Below are 14,949 nucleotides of genomic sequence, written 5' to 3'. Positions count from 1 at the left end.
CCAAGGAGATCATTTCAAAAATCCCATCTCTAAACAGCCACAGAAGGACAAGAGACACAGTCATATTAACACTCTGGATGTGTTCTTGTGCCCTGATATCTGCCACAGTGTGCTTAACCTCTGACCTGGAGCTCCCTGTGTCTGTGGCTCAAGGCCAAGGCACTGGACCAGGGAGGGGAGCCCACGACACACCCCACCAATCTAGCCTAGGCTGCTTGGCTCCCACCGAGGGGCCCAAGGAGAAGAGAGAGAGCACGTGGAGACCTGAGGGCTGGGGCTGTCCCATACCTTGCAGACAAGGGACAGGGCCCCTCAGGAACATCCCATAGCCCCAGGCAGTAGCACAAAGGTCCAAGCAGCTCTCGAGGAGGGGTGTGGTACTGTCTGAGACAGGACAGTCTCTGTCTAGGTCAAACCACAGTGTGGCCTACTGCAGTCTGTCTCATCTACTGGGGAGGTGGGTGTACTTGTTGTTTCACATCCGAGCCAGGATCCATTGACAACCACTGTCTAGAGACAGCAGGACATTGCTCAGAGAGAAGGAGGCAGATCCCTCTGTCTGTCAGCCTGTGTTGGGTAGGATCATAGCTGACTGGTCCTCAGCACACTTGGCCCTGAAAGAAGCGAGGCAGGCCTCTCTCTGGTAGCACCAGGGGCGCTCTGGCGTCTTGTTCATATCTTTCTTCTGCTGCAGCATAGAGGCCTTTCCTCCTTCCCTCCCTAAGGTGGACCACCATGGATGCAGTGCCACTGGGGCTCGAAAGTTTTCCCTTCATCTTTAAAACGCAGCTCCCTCTCCCCAGGTCCCCAGAATCAGGGAAGAGTTTTTCTTCCTGACTCCAAGCCCACCCCAAATCCTCCTCCACTCCACTGGCTCCTCGCTGGAGCCTCAAGGACCGCTGAGGTGGTACGGCAGATAGAGCTGAAAGCAGATGCTCAGGGCAAGCTGTGGGTGGCATCTAGAGATGGCCCAATGGAGTGGCAGGGTTGGATTGCAGGGTGTCAAGGGGACCGCCGTGCCTGCCTTCTCCTCACCATCAGCAGCAGGGACCTGAAGTCTGCACGTGGCAATCCTGGAGCTGACCAACCAGATCATAAGAGGGAGGGCGCCCGCCTGCCACTATCATCCTTAGCTGCAGCCCAATGCACAGCACGTCCCATAATAATGGCAGAGCACACAGCTAGCTCACCCTTTCTGGCTCCTTGTACGTGAGCAGGGCCATTTCTTCTCCACTGCCTAGGCCACCTTCCCCTTCTGAACTCTATCTGGTATCTCATCCTGCCCCGGAACTACTTGGGGCAAGACTTGCTTACCGAAGACTAAGGAACAAGACAGCCCCAGTGCCAATCCAGACGATGCCACTCCTCAGCTGTGTGACATGGGGCCAATGAGCAAACCTCTCTGTCTCTGCTTCCCTGCCTGAAATATGGTCTGTGAAAACACACCCACCTCATGGGACCTTGCCCACTGATGAGAAAAACGGCTGGGGTGGGAAGCTGAGCCTTAAAACTCCGTTCCCGAAGCCCATGCCAGGAGCCACATGCACAGTGGGTCCCCGGAGACTGCAGCTGATGATGGCATATGACTGGGGAACTCTTCATCATTCCACTTCAGTGCAAGGAGCACCTAGCTGCTGCTTCCTGTTTACTATGCACCCGCAGGCTCTGGGCACCGCTGAGTAAACGGAGTAGACCGGCAAATACAGGCCGGCCTGAGGAAGGAGACAGGCACCACTTTGCAGCCCCATGTAACAGCCTAGGAAGGGTCTTATGCAGAAAAGTTGAGATCTGCCTTCTCGACTTCACGGACCCCCAAACCCCCACACACAGTGTCTCCCAACAGCCCCAGGCTTTAGTGAAATGGATGACATCACCTCCAGTCAAAACCTGGCCCTGGTTCAGAGCTGATATGGGATCCAGGTTAAGCAGAGCCTGTATGCAGAGCCCAGGAAAGGAGGTAACGCCTAAATCAAACCAGCTACACAGTTCTGGCGCTACATAAGTAGGCAGAATGGTAGGATGGCTCTCCTAACCCTGGCAGCTAAGGCGACATGGTGGGCACACCCTGCCTCTCCATCCTTTATCCCTGGTGTAAGTGTGACTTAGGGTCCCTCACATCCCTCACCCACTTCAAGAAGCAGGATCCCCACCGACCACCACAGACCAGGGCCTTGATGCTTTCCAATGGCCAAATATTCCAGGGCCTGGACCTGGCTGGAGGAGGGGAAGGCTCTTTTCTCAGAACACCCTTAGCTTCTCTCTCTCTAAAACATTGGTGGGCACAAAAGCCTATGAGGGGCATTTAAGAATGCATTCAAGACCCTCCTTGGCTTCAGTGGCTCCCCACTCCAGAGGGCTGGGAAAGGGGATCAGGAGCCCCAACCACCACAGCAGCTGCCGCCTCTGTGGTTTATCTACAACCTTCTCTCATGACAGACACCCATCCCCAAAAGCTGCAGAGTGGACAGGGACCTCGGAGTCTGGATCGAATGTGCTGGGCCATCTACTGCACCAGTGGAGGAGAGGGGACAGAGATGGGGGTTTAGAGAAGGGCAGAACAGAAGCAGGAATTACCCACTGCTTGTCCGTGTGCTGAAGGGCCAGAACGGGACCCACACACTGAATTTGTAACACATAGAGGGGACAGGATGGGGACGAGGCTCACCCACAGCTTGCACATGGCATGGAGGAGAGCCTGTTTATGTCATGAAAAAGATGGGACAGGACTTACCCACTGCTTGCGTGCGTGGTTCCTCCGCTTAAAGTATAAGATCAGCTTCTTCCGCATCGCCTGGTTTCTGGGGAGCACAGACAGGGGTGTTGGAGATGGCTAGCTCTCTGCAGGAGCTCAGGCTAATTAACACTGGCCCTCAGTCAGAAGGGAGCCTACTCCCCCTTTCCCCAGAGCCTACCCTGCCCCTAAGAGCTGCCAGTACCACCCGCCATCCCTTGAGCCCACACCTGCATTATCTTCATCCCTGAGTCACAGCCACAGGTACCAACCAACAAAGTTCGACCCCTTGCTACCCAGAGGCAAATGAGTCACGTGACAAAGGCATCCCAACAGCTATGTCCTGGGGACCCTGTCCTATAGCTAGTAAAGGCATCAAGGGGTCTCCAGCTTGGGTTGACAGCCAGGTTCCACTGTACCAGCTTGACCCATAGTCCCCCACAAAGCTCAGTAAGTACTACTAAGGCATGTGGCGGGGGGGATTCTGAGAGGAAGAGAGAAAAAGAAGGATAGAGACATGGGGAGAGGAGCAGGGTCAGAGAGGGGCAGGGGGGAGAAACTGGGAGAAGGAAAAGAGAGGGAGAGAGAACAGAGATTTTTACCTCAGAATGGACAAAGATTTGGAAAATGAAGGTGGAGGGTAGAAAAAAAGACACAGGCAGGCGAGACAAAGTTCAGACTGCAAAGAGGGAACAGAAATCCTAAGGCAAGGCACAGCAGAATTGGAATACAGGACTCCATCCACCCCACCCCACCCCAAGCAACAGAGACCCAATACATCCCTACTCCCCACAGCACTAATACATTCAACCAGGCGCTGTAACTGACCTCTAGGTCTTGTGGGAGACACAGACACACAGACACACATTACACCCCTGACCTTGTGCTCTCTAACCTGGGCTCATAGCTACATCACTTTTCCTGTGAGGGAACCCAACCTCCCCACAAGTCCCCAATCCAAGAGATCCACTGCGGGGAGTCGCCTTGGAGTGAGAGCCTGGAGGTCCCATGGCTGTGCTTTGGTGGGTAGAAACTCAGCCTGCCAAGCACAAAGCCCTGGGTTCGATCCTCAGCAGTGCATGAAAACATGGGCCACACCTGTAATCACAGCATTTGGGAAGCAGAGGCAGAAGGATCAGAAGTTTAATTATTCTATACTATATAGGGAGTCTACAGAGATTCTGGGCTGGGGAAGAGCAAAAAGAGTCGGGGGGAGGGGGGGAGAATGAGAGAGGGGGAGAGGAGGGCCACACCTCCTACTGGAAGAAAGGGTACAATTCTGATGTGCTACTTTACAAAATGTAGGAACTTGAGTTGACAAAGGGAGCCATGAAATAGTCTAGCCTGCTGGCAGTTACAAACATGGAACTGAACAAAGGCAGTTGAGGGAGCTGGGCTCCAGGTCTTGGCAAGATGAGGGTCAGGAAGGATCTGACCCCAACAGTACCAGGGCACAATTAGATGGAGCCCCACCCATGCCTGCTTAAGCTGGAAACAGTGTTAGAAAGCCCGGGTTGTACTGTGCCAAAGGAGACCAGCCTGGCCTGGGCGTGGGGAAAGAAACATTACTGTCTGAGGTTGCCAGGGAGGCAGAGATGTGTGGATTGAATCTCCTGCCAGTTTGGCTGTGTGACCCTGAAGAAATTACTTGGCCCCTCTGAACCTCCAGAGCAAGACCAGAGACATGTTCCCAGTAACCTACTTCCTGTCCATCTTGAAATGAGATGGGAGGGGCCCAGGATTCTAGGAAAAGAGGAGCCTCCTTCTGGGCCTGACACTGGAGGACCAAGGCTCCGTGCTGGCAGAGACCAAGCAGGTAGGCAACCCCGGGGCTGTTGGTGGCTGTTGGTGACTGTCCAGCCCCCATCTTACTCAGCTCTGACACTTATCTGGCATCTAGGCATGGATGCTCTCGAAGGTCCTGCAGGGTCTGGGAACTCCCACACCGCTCTCCTTCAGCATGTCCTTGGGGCATCTAAGAGATCTAAACCCTAAGGGCAGGCTCCCAGCCCAGGTGGCAGGTGCCCTGGCAGAACCTCAGCTGTTACTGACACTTTCCAGGGCATAGCTGGGAGGGGGGTGGAGGGGAGGGGGACAGGCGACAGTGCACAGGTGACCTCCACAGGTCTGAAATCACCCACACCAGGAAGCCAAGCATGAAATTAACTTGAAAGTCATGGCCAGGCACGCAGGCAGAGAAATTAAAATGACAGGGGCCAGGTCCCTAGGGAAGGGACACTTCCCACCTCTCAGCAATTACAGCGGACAGCCAAGGAGCGGTGACGGCTCTGCTCTCTGGGTGGTGGAGCTCCCCCACCAACCCCCAGATCAATCTCACTGTCCTTGTCACAGCTGTCACACTCCACGTGAGAACTGAGCTTGCCATCTTCCCACTGCAAGTGGGGACTTGTTCACTGCTGTCTCCCAGGGACAGACAGTGCCTGGTGCAGACCAGACACACAGAGACGCGCTTGGTGAACAAAGGAATGAGGAATAACTGTCACTATGCTTAGGGACTAGAACAACAAATTCCCCGGCACCGCTCCCACACGTAAGGTACAGATGTCATCGTGAGAGGGTGTTAACACAGTGGGCCCTCAGTGGCCCCAGGGCTAGTCCCACCTTACAGATGGTGGGGAGACCCCGATGTACAGATCTTGGCTTTCCAGAGTGATAACCGACAATCCAATGTCTCCCCCCTGCCATGTGTCAAACCAAAGAGAGCAACCTATGGCACTCTTGGCTTGCATACCTCCCAGTGACGAGCTGCTCACTACCTCCATCAGCAGGGGTTTGCCTGTCTGTCAGGCTCTTGATTGATAGCTCAGGCTAGACTCAAAATCACTTCCACAGCCCCAGGCCCCTGAGTGCTGGGATTACAGGCACACCCTCAGCCTAACACCGGTTCAGTCCATTTTATCAGAGCTGAGTCTGCAGCCGCATGACTCCAGAGGTCCTGGCTCCACCTTTAGGGAATTCTCCTGTTTCCCCTGGTGACCCCAACCCCTAGGAGGCTGATTTTTCACCCAATTAGGCAGTAACCCCAAAGGCCCCCAGGCCTCCACAAGGACTTCATTCACCCCGCAGGCCTGGGAGCTCCTGACACTTCACCTAGGTCACAGACACTGCCTTCCTAGCAACTTCCGGGGCCTGAGTCTCATTTTTGTCATGAGCCATGTCACCCAGAGCCCTCTGGGAATAGTCTCAGACCAGAGGAAGCTATCCACACTGTCAAAGCCTGGCCTGTGCACCCCGCCCAGCCCACTATACCCACCCCAGAACTATGAGCCACAGGGACAGCCCAGCCCCCATCCATGAGAAACATCCAGAACACTAGAGGAGTCTTTGACTGGAAGAGATGCAAAGACACTAAATTCCATACTGGCAAGCTCACACCTATGTGACCAAGAAAAGGCCGCGGTGCAGACTTTAAAGGGGTAAACGGGATACAAACTCTGTCCAAAAGCTGTTTTAAAAAATAAAGAAGCAAAATAGTCATCAGAGCCTTTGCATCCCAGCCCAGCTCCACTGTCCCGCAGCCTCATCTGTAGGTCACACCTGCACAGCAGGAATGAGGTCAGGAGCTGCCCATGGAGCCAAAGGTCACAGCTGAAGACTCTTGGTCCCCAGTGAGTGATGGCACTAGTGGCTGTGAGTGACCACATACTACCAGCCCTGGGCAGAGAACCCATGCCCTGACCTTCCATACCTCACCACCCATAGCTCTTCAGGGCTTCCCCATGGTGTCCCAGGCCCTTTCTCCCAGTGGCCATCAGAGTGAAGCTGAAGATAAACTTGCAGCAGAGCACGTCCCACAATAAAGGCCACATCTTGGCAGACGGTGACCAAGCCGGAAGAACAAGAAACACCCTCCTGGGCCTGACTGATCCTGCCTGTGGCTGCGGCAGTCTCCAATCTCAAGCAGCTCAGCACAGCCCCAGGGCCTTTGCACTGCTGGTCTCATCTGCGTGGGATGCTCCTCACAGACAGGCAGCTGCTCAGGCTTCTACCAGCACATCCTGCCCCATCTCTAGCCAGACCCCTATCCCCTATTACTCCGTTCACTCTCCTCTCAGGACCCATTCACAGCGAAAGACTGGGAATTTCACGGTGTTAACTCTGAAATGGGCAACAGTGGCCATGATGTTAATGGCACCTACGGCAAGCCCCCGAATCCTAAGCATGACGTAGCTCACAATGCACTCACAGGTGGACTTACTAGTCAGAAAACTACCTGTTTACGTAAGAAAGGCCACTCCCTCGGAGCCATTTTTATGGCCTAATAGTCACGCAGCTGGATGGTCACAAGTGGCATAGGCTTATGTCATAGGAGTACCTCCATTTTCTTTCTTCTGTCTTTATTTAGTCATTTTAAAAGCTATCGGGGTCCTGGTAGTTAGATAGTTAGTTAGTTAGTTAGTTAGTTTTAAAGCTATTGTGGTCTTATTTTATAGGCCTGGCTACATCTTTTACTCACCAGCCTGACTTTAGCCTCTAGAGCACTGGACCCACAGGCCTATGCCACCATGCCCAGACATATTCAGCATCTAACAGAGGCAAAAGGCATCAAAGAAAATCCTTCCAAATCCATCCTTGGTCAGCACAGGTGACACTGGTCACAGCTAAGCTATGGCTAATGTCCCCTACGCTGTCGGGGCACACACCTCTTTGGCTTAGCTCCATGGCTGTTTCTGTAAGCTGAAACGTCCTATGACGCCTGACGAACGTCACTCCCTTTAAGCAGTAAGAGCGATACAAAAATCATCAGCCTGATTGATGTGCGGTCATCGGCTATGTCAGACTGGGATGGCAGCACATCCTGGAACGCCAGGCTTGCCAGGGCCATCCAATGAGATCTTGTCCTGACAGCTTAAAGAAACCCACCCAGGGAATGTCAGGACGCGAAGGCCAGGCCAAGCAAGCCTCAGGCGAGTGGAGATTTTCTTCGTTACTGAACCCCTTACTTGTCTCTGATGCTTGTAAAACCCAAAGAGGGAAAAAGCCTTAGTTAGGGTCCTGACTCCACGGGGTGAATAGGACCTAGCAACATCAACGAATGAATGAACAAGTAAAATGCCTGAGTAACCAAATGAATGAATAAATGAATAAATGGATGGATGGATGGATGGATGGATGGATGGCTAAGGGAATGAGCAAATAAGTAAAAGTCCCAGTAGCCTGGTCTGGTGGCACATGCCTCTCCCCCGCAAAGCAACTGTGACAAGCCCCTATAATGAACTGTCATCATCTCTCTTCTGTAACCCATCTCCCCATGGGGATCGGGGCCAGCTGGGCGGGCCCCACACAGAGAAGCAGAAGGACTCAGGCCCAGGGCAGTGAGAGGACCACAGCCAACACAGACAGCCATGGCAGTAGCTGGGCCCAATACTGACTGCCAATAGAGACCTCAGGGTCAGCAAGAAAAGATATTCCAGGAGACACAGAAGATGGTCAGGGTGTGACATCACACAACTCCAAAAGCCATACAGAGGCCTCCTGTATCTGAGACACTTGAGAACCTAGAGGTACACTAGGTTCTAGGACACTGACCAGATGATTGTAACACCCCCCCCCCCTCATTGAGCTCACGCTGTGCTCCAATGCCACCAGCCAAGGCCACCTGTACTCCCATGGTATTGTGGGACCAAAGATGGATCCCTAAGACCCTTACCTCCAGCCCTCCCCACACCTAATACACCACCATGTGCTCTAGGCCCCTCCCCCTTTTGGTTTCTGGATAAGAAGTGTCTCCTCTGCAGCCCACTGGTGGGGGCTACTATCATTCAAATATCCCAGGAAGCCTGTACCTTATAGCCATTCCATACACACCCTCCCCAGCTTAAGGACACTAGCCATCAGACACCAGCACAGCCTGGCATCCCAGCTGTACCCCACTGTATGAAACCAAAGGGACATTATCTCCTCTCAACCTCCACCTAGGAAATGACCCATCACTGGGACATGGCTCATGAAACCGCCCCAGATACCAAGTGTGCACCACAGCAATCCACAGCTAGTACTGGAGCTGGCTGTCCCCTGCACAGCCTGTCTCTTGACACCATGGCCTCCTGCCTCCAGTCTCTGTACCCAAGCTGCAAGGTGCCACTCCCGCTTCTCCAAGCCTGCTTTGAGCCCGGTGTGGGCTTGCTTCAGCTGGGGACTTCCGCCCAGACTTCCCACTGGTCTCCTGCTCCCCAGGACTGGCCGGTACCCCATAGCAGTGACTCACATTTTGATGTTTTCATGGTACTGGCGTGTGTCAGACGGTTGGTTGTACAAAGGCTGAAGAGGAAGAAGAAACATGTCAGAGGTGAATGGGATGGGTGACAGGGTGTGGTAGGCTAAGTGTCACCAGCCAGAACCCAGACCAAGCACCCTCAGCCCCAGACCCTGCAGCCCTGCCTGGCACCGGTATCTGTCCACTGGCTGAATAAACAGATGCATGGCTGACAGTGTGACCAAGAACACAGGGAGAAGTAGGACCTGGCCGGGAAAAGGCTGCAGCTGCAGGGACCAGGCCCGGCCTCGACCCTAAGCAAAGTAGTTTATCTGTAAAACACTTAGGGGTTGGCTTGCCATCTAGATCACCATGGAAACCTACAGCCCTAGTGCTAACAAGGCATCTTTCTCTGGACCACAGAGACCAAAACAAACTAAGAATAAGAAGCTGAGGGCAGCGGGTGGCAGGCACAGGCACACAGCTTCTGAAGAGCCCAGTTACAACCGCTCCTCCCCCCACTGGCCTACAAGAGACCACCAAGGCCTCTGCTCTGGACAGAGGACACTGGCCTGAGAGGCCAGGTGCCCACGAGTCCTCGGTCACGCACACAAGTGTGCACAGAGTATCCATAGTGGCAGCAGATATAAACTGGAGCAATGTCTGTCTTATAATAAGAAGGATGGGCCTAGGGTTGAAGATACCATGGGCTCCCTCAACGGGGAACTCATAAGCCAGGTCCACATACATAGGAGAATGGAGCAAGGGCAGTGGGTGGCCATGGGACCCATCACGGGTCAGAGGCTAGACCAGTGGTCTATATCCTCCCACGCAGTGGCTTCCTCTGTCTAAGTTAGGGACCTTACACAGCCTACCGGAGGGACAGAAGAGGCCACAGGTGGAACAGAAACCTGCCCACTACCTCCCAGAGGTCTCTGCTGCCTTCCTGAGACCAGGGTGCAGATGTCTAGCTGCTCTGAGCCTGCTGCTTCATCAGAGCGGCTACTCATGTGGCAGTGCCTACTGCTGCACAGACGGGAAGCTTGAGGCCGGTTGCCAAGCATGCCCATGGACTGAACTCCACCCCATGAGGTCGCTGTATCCCCAGGGCTGCACCCCACGCCCGCCTCCTTCTGTGACCTTTCCTTCCTATGCACTCACACCTTTCAAGAACCTTGTGATGTCCTTGGTCTCTGGGTAGGGTAGAGACACACAAGGGGAAAACTTCCACAGGTGGCAGACAACTCTGGACCAGTGTGGGAACCGTGCCAGATTCCTTTCCCCCAATAGGTCCCCTGGTACTCGGAGACAAGGCAGAGCATCTGAAGCCAGGCCAGCATCGTAGACAGTGGGTTTTGCACCTTAGAACAGTGCACCAGGGGCTTAGACAGCCAGGCTCAACTGCTCTCCTGGTGATGAGAGACCAGGGACCAATGCCTCCTATAGGTTCAGAGCCTGAACCAGGGCAGCATCCCCAGCAGAGATGGGGGAATGCATAGGGCAACAAGAGAACCAGCAGCTGCATAACTGCCTGGTGGGAGTGTGGGGGTGGGGAGGGTGGCCCTATAAAGATGAAGATGCTCTTTCCTAGTACCCGGGGCAGCTGCGCTCAATCCTTTGTTTGTGTTGCCCCAGATGCCAATAAAACAAATGCCAATGTGAATGGGCGTTGCTCAAGACTCGGGCTCCAGTAACATGTTAAGTCTGAATTTCCTCATCTAGAAAATGGGTGCAAGGCAGAGGGCCTGCCTCATGGGAGGTGCAAATAGCCCAGAACATTCCAGCTGCACTGACAGTTTGCCATTGTTTGGCTTCAAAGATGACGAACAGCCCTACTGGGGGCAGGAAGGGGTGGAGGCTCTTTCGGATCCACTGACCCCTGCATGGGGCAGTGAGCAAAACTCACTCCTAGCATGAGAGGACAAAGGAAGCACCCACACCCAAGGGGGCAGCAGGGGACAGACCCCTGTCCAGCCTCTTGGGGAGAAAGGCACTGAGGGGCTCTGTTGCACTTTATAGGAAAGCCACCCAGGGGAGCCCCCTAGGCGCAGCACTGGGGTAACACCATGAGGCCATCTGACAGGAGCAGAGGGCTGGTCCTGGAGAGGAACAGGGATACCTGGTGGCTTGCATCCTGCTGCAGTGAGAGATGGCTGCCCTTTCCATTAAAGACAAAAGGCTAGAGCCACAAACCTATGGGTGTGGGTGCCCTTCAGACTGGAAGCAAGCCAGTAACCAAACCCAGCCCATGGGAACACTGGGCTCTCAGAATGACACCTCCTCAGAGCAGGAAGGAAGCAAGTGACTCAGGGCTGTGCAGCCTTCCACCTGGCCAGCCTGGTCCCTGCCCAGCACAGGGTCCTCCTGGGACACTCTGGGCCATGGGAGGCTCCCAAGGCACAATTCCTGAAGCTGCTACCTTCCTCTGGGGTGCTCAGGGCAAGATGATCACTACCTTGTCATTGCTACACCAAGGATCCCAATGTCCTCAGTAGCTGAGGAGAGGAGACCCCTGACTTTCTCCTAGTTTACTTTCATTGTCAACTTGACACCACCTAGGGTCACCTGAAAGAAAAGGCTAAATTGAGAAATTACCTAAATAAAACGTTCCTAGAGGCATGGGCCCCCCCCCCTTTTTGTGGGGGATGGGGCTTAACTGTTAATTGATGCAGAAGGGTACAACCGACTGTGGGCAGCATCATTCCCTAGGCAGGTGGTCCTGGTTGTATAATGAAGCTTGCTAAAATTAAACTTGTGATAAAAACAGAAAAGCAAAAAAGGAGTATTGCTCCATGGTTTCTGCTTCAAGTTTCTGCCTGAATCCACACACTGACTTCCCTCAATGATAAGACTATAACATATAAGCTAAAATAAACTCATTCCTTCTCTAAGTTGCTTCTGATCCAAGTGTATCAGAGCATCAGAATTCATGGTGGCTCAATGACCAAAGCCCAAATCAGCAGTATCCAGGAAGGTGCAGTCCACTGTTAGCCACACTCACAGGCTGCCAGACTACTTCCTTCATCTCTCTCTGTGTGGTGTTGGGCTTTGGGGGCCTCTTCCAGAAACTGAGGAAGGTGATGATACCTAAAGACCTACAGAGCAAGTGACGCTCTTTGTCCTTACCACGGGACAATGATGCCTCCAACGCCTCAGGCCAGACACCAACATCTCCAGGGACCAGTTGCCCTGAGCTCCTCAAGGAACAGACATTACCTCCTCCCCAAGGGCAAAAAAACGGCCACAGGCAACATGGAAGGACGCACACACATTGAATCTGGACAGGATAACAGAATGGGAAAAGAGACAAAATATTCCTGATAGGAACATACAATAGCGCAGCCATCTTAGAAACCAGCCAGAAACTTCCAGAGGAGAAAAACAATACAGAGATGGCAATTCTACACCCAGGCACTCTAGAGACTCAAATGCTGAGGCTTTATTCCCAGTTGAGAAAAGCAAAAAGCTGCCAGTGTCATCAACTGAAGACGGAAAGATAAAATGTAGTCCAGAAACAATGGAATATGATACAGCCTTGAAAAGGGATAAAGCACCAACACAGGCCTCCCTGTAGAAGAGCCTAAAGCACCGATGCTGGGGATGGGATGAGGCAGGAAGAGTGAGAAAGAACAAAAGGCCATGAACTGCATGGCTCCATTCAGAGAAAATGTCCAGAAGGACCAAGAACAGTGATACAGGATGCCTTTGGACCACAGCATCATGTGCATCTGGAAGGATGAACTATGCCGAGGAGGGTACAGCTTCGTGACTAGTGTATAAAGGAACTGAGAGAGACCAAGCGGCGGCACAGCAGTCCTGCCCAAGTCCCAGGTGCAGGAAGGGGTCGTAGAGCCCACCCCAGCAGCAGAGGAGCCCAGCAACTATCTGTCCACCCTAGTTTCTTAGGGACAAGACTGTGTTAGGGCATACCATAGACCTGGCCAGAAGTACCCTCCCTACTGTCTTCAGCAAGCACGAAGTGCTCAAGACTCATCTTACACCCCAAGGATGCTCACACTCACCCCAGACCCTGTGCACCAATGGGCAGCAACACCTGCCGCCTGTGGCTGATGTGATCCAATGCTACACCATCGAGTGCAGGTTTGGGTGGGTGAGGTAGGCTTTTGCCCCATCCACTCCAGCAGATACCCTGAGGCTGGGGCTGCTTTCCCACCCTGCTGTGACACATTTGAGACCAGCAGGACCAGGATGATGATGATTACAGTCACGGCCACCCTTCCCACCACCGGCAGGCACTGTCCCAGGCAGCAGCACTGAGAGGGTTTCACAGCCATCAGGCTCAGAGAAGGGAGTCCAGACAAGCCAACCATGAGATGGACTCTCACGGAAGCTAGCGTGACGGGCGGGCAGGCTTCAGGCTCCAGAGGCAAGGACAGGCTCGCTGCCCAGCAGTCACTCGAGTTATCTGCCAGTGCCCTTATCAGGAGGTGTTGCTTCCTGCCTCCCCTTGGGGACGGTGCTGGGCAGTAGATGACTTCCTCCTCTCCCCCTCCCACTGTCCCTAACACCTGCTGCCCACCCCGGTCCTCTACCCCGCTCCTCCTGCCCCCCCAGCCAAGCCTGGCTCACCAGCTCCACCTGGGGCCCCAGACCTTCCAGGATCCGGTGCGCAGCTTCGGCTTTCTTCTGTGGGACAAAGAGAAGGAGGGAATTAGACGAGGCCTCCAAGCAGACTGAGACAGGGTAAAGCCCAATCTGCAGGGAGGACTCCAGTCAACCCTGCAGAAACCCCCAGTCCTTCCCAGGTTGGCGCTAGCTAGGGATCTGACCATGGCTAACCAGGCTGTCTTCTACAGCCTTGGGCGCCTCTTGGTGTCTGCTGACCTCGGAGCCAGAGCAGCGGGAGGGGACACCAGAGCCTTCTAGGATCCAATCTCACAATAGAGTGACTATTTCTGGCCTCTGTCCCCTCCCTTCACAAACCAGGCCTCATTAGGAAAACAGAAGCGTGCTGCAGAGGGCCCCATGGCTGTGGGGGCACCCCTCAATAGACTGGATCTCTCCTCTCAGACAAACACATGAAGACAGCATTGTGTCTCCGCTGGCTGCCTGCCCAGAATGGGACCACCAGGGCCGACTCACAAGGACGCAGGGAGAGAAGGGGGGAGCAGGGACTAGGAGAGGGGCAGCACAAAGCAGAATCCTTATACCAGAAAGCAGAGTGACCAGGCAGATGCTGAAGAAAATTCAGGGGTCCGCTGAAGTCACCATCATCATCGCCTGAGAACTGTATCACTGCAGAGCTACCCAAGAGCAATCTCAACCATGAGGGCACCAGGCAGGGGGAGCGGGTTGTGGGGGCGGGCTCAGCCCTGCAAGACCAACTTCTGCCTAGTGCTAAGGTCTACTCTCAGCTCTTCTGTGCAGAGCTGATACCCTGAGACCAGCAGCCTCAGGGCGTGGCCAGGGCTGATCAGGACTGAGCCAGTAATATTGACTGAGCTATGGTATCTTGGTGTGTGTGTGTGTGTGTGTGTAGGTGTGTGTGTGTGTGTGTGTGTGTGTGTGTGTGTGTGTGAGAGAGAGAGAGAGAGGGGGGGGGGGCAGAGACAGAAAGACAGAGAGACAGAGCTCTGTGGGAATCAGCACCAGCTTTGTGCTTAGGCTAACAGGGTGGCACTTAACACAGCGGGGCCACCAGGGACTGTGCTTACACAGCTGGAGCAGAGTCTTAGATTCGGGGCAGGGTTTGGGGTGGGAGTGATGTTCTAGGACCCTGTGCCCTATAAACCACACTAGTGGCTAGACCCACAGCTTGTATAAGGATGTGCTGGGAGGGGCTGAGTGGCAAATCCACTGTCCCTCCTTGGGAATGGGGATACCCGAAGAAGGGTGGCTTGCTCAGGCCCACTCCCTCTCATACCATTCCCCACCCCAATTCCCACATACTCCCTCCCTTACCATCTTCTGCCACCCTGGAAGCTGAAGCTGCCCATCCCCCAGCTAAGATGGCTGGGGCCTTGCTATGTGGACCCTACTG

General features: G+C 54.0%; 1 protein-coding gene across 36 annotated transcripts in view; it reads right to left on the bottom strand.

The window, feature by feature from the left end:
• Positions 1-14,949, bottom strand: part of NCOR2 (nuclear receptor corepressor 2) — a 156,034-nt gene that overhangs the window by 69,233 nt on the left and 71,852 nt on the right. For all 36 annotated transcript variants that reach the window (XM_080940899.1, XM_080940888.1, XM_080940894.1 and 33 more), the window contains 3 exons: positions 13,539-13,595; positions 8,961-9,013; positions 2,732-2,798 (listed from right to left, as the gene is read on the bottom strand). In XM_080940899.1, coding sequence (XP_080797025.1) covers positions 2,732-2,798; positions 8,961-9,013; positions 13,539-13,595 — 177 coding nt within the window. The remainder of the gene's footprint in view (positions 1-2,731; positions 2,799-8,960; positions 9,014-13,538; positions 13,596-14,949) is intronic.

Source organism: Micromys minutus (assembly GCF_963924665.1).
Source record: "Micromys minutus genome assembly, chromosome: 29".
NCBI lineage: Eukaryota > Metazoa > Chordata > Mammalia > Rodentia > Muridae > Micromys > Micromys minutus.
Note: the sequence above shows the minus strand (reverse complement) of the source record. Positions and strands in the feature narration are given on the sequence as shown.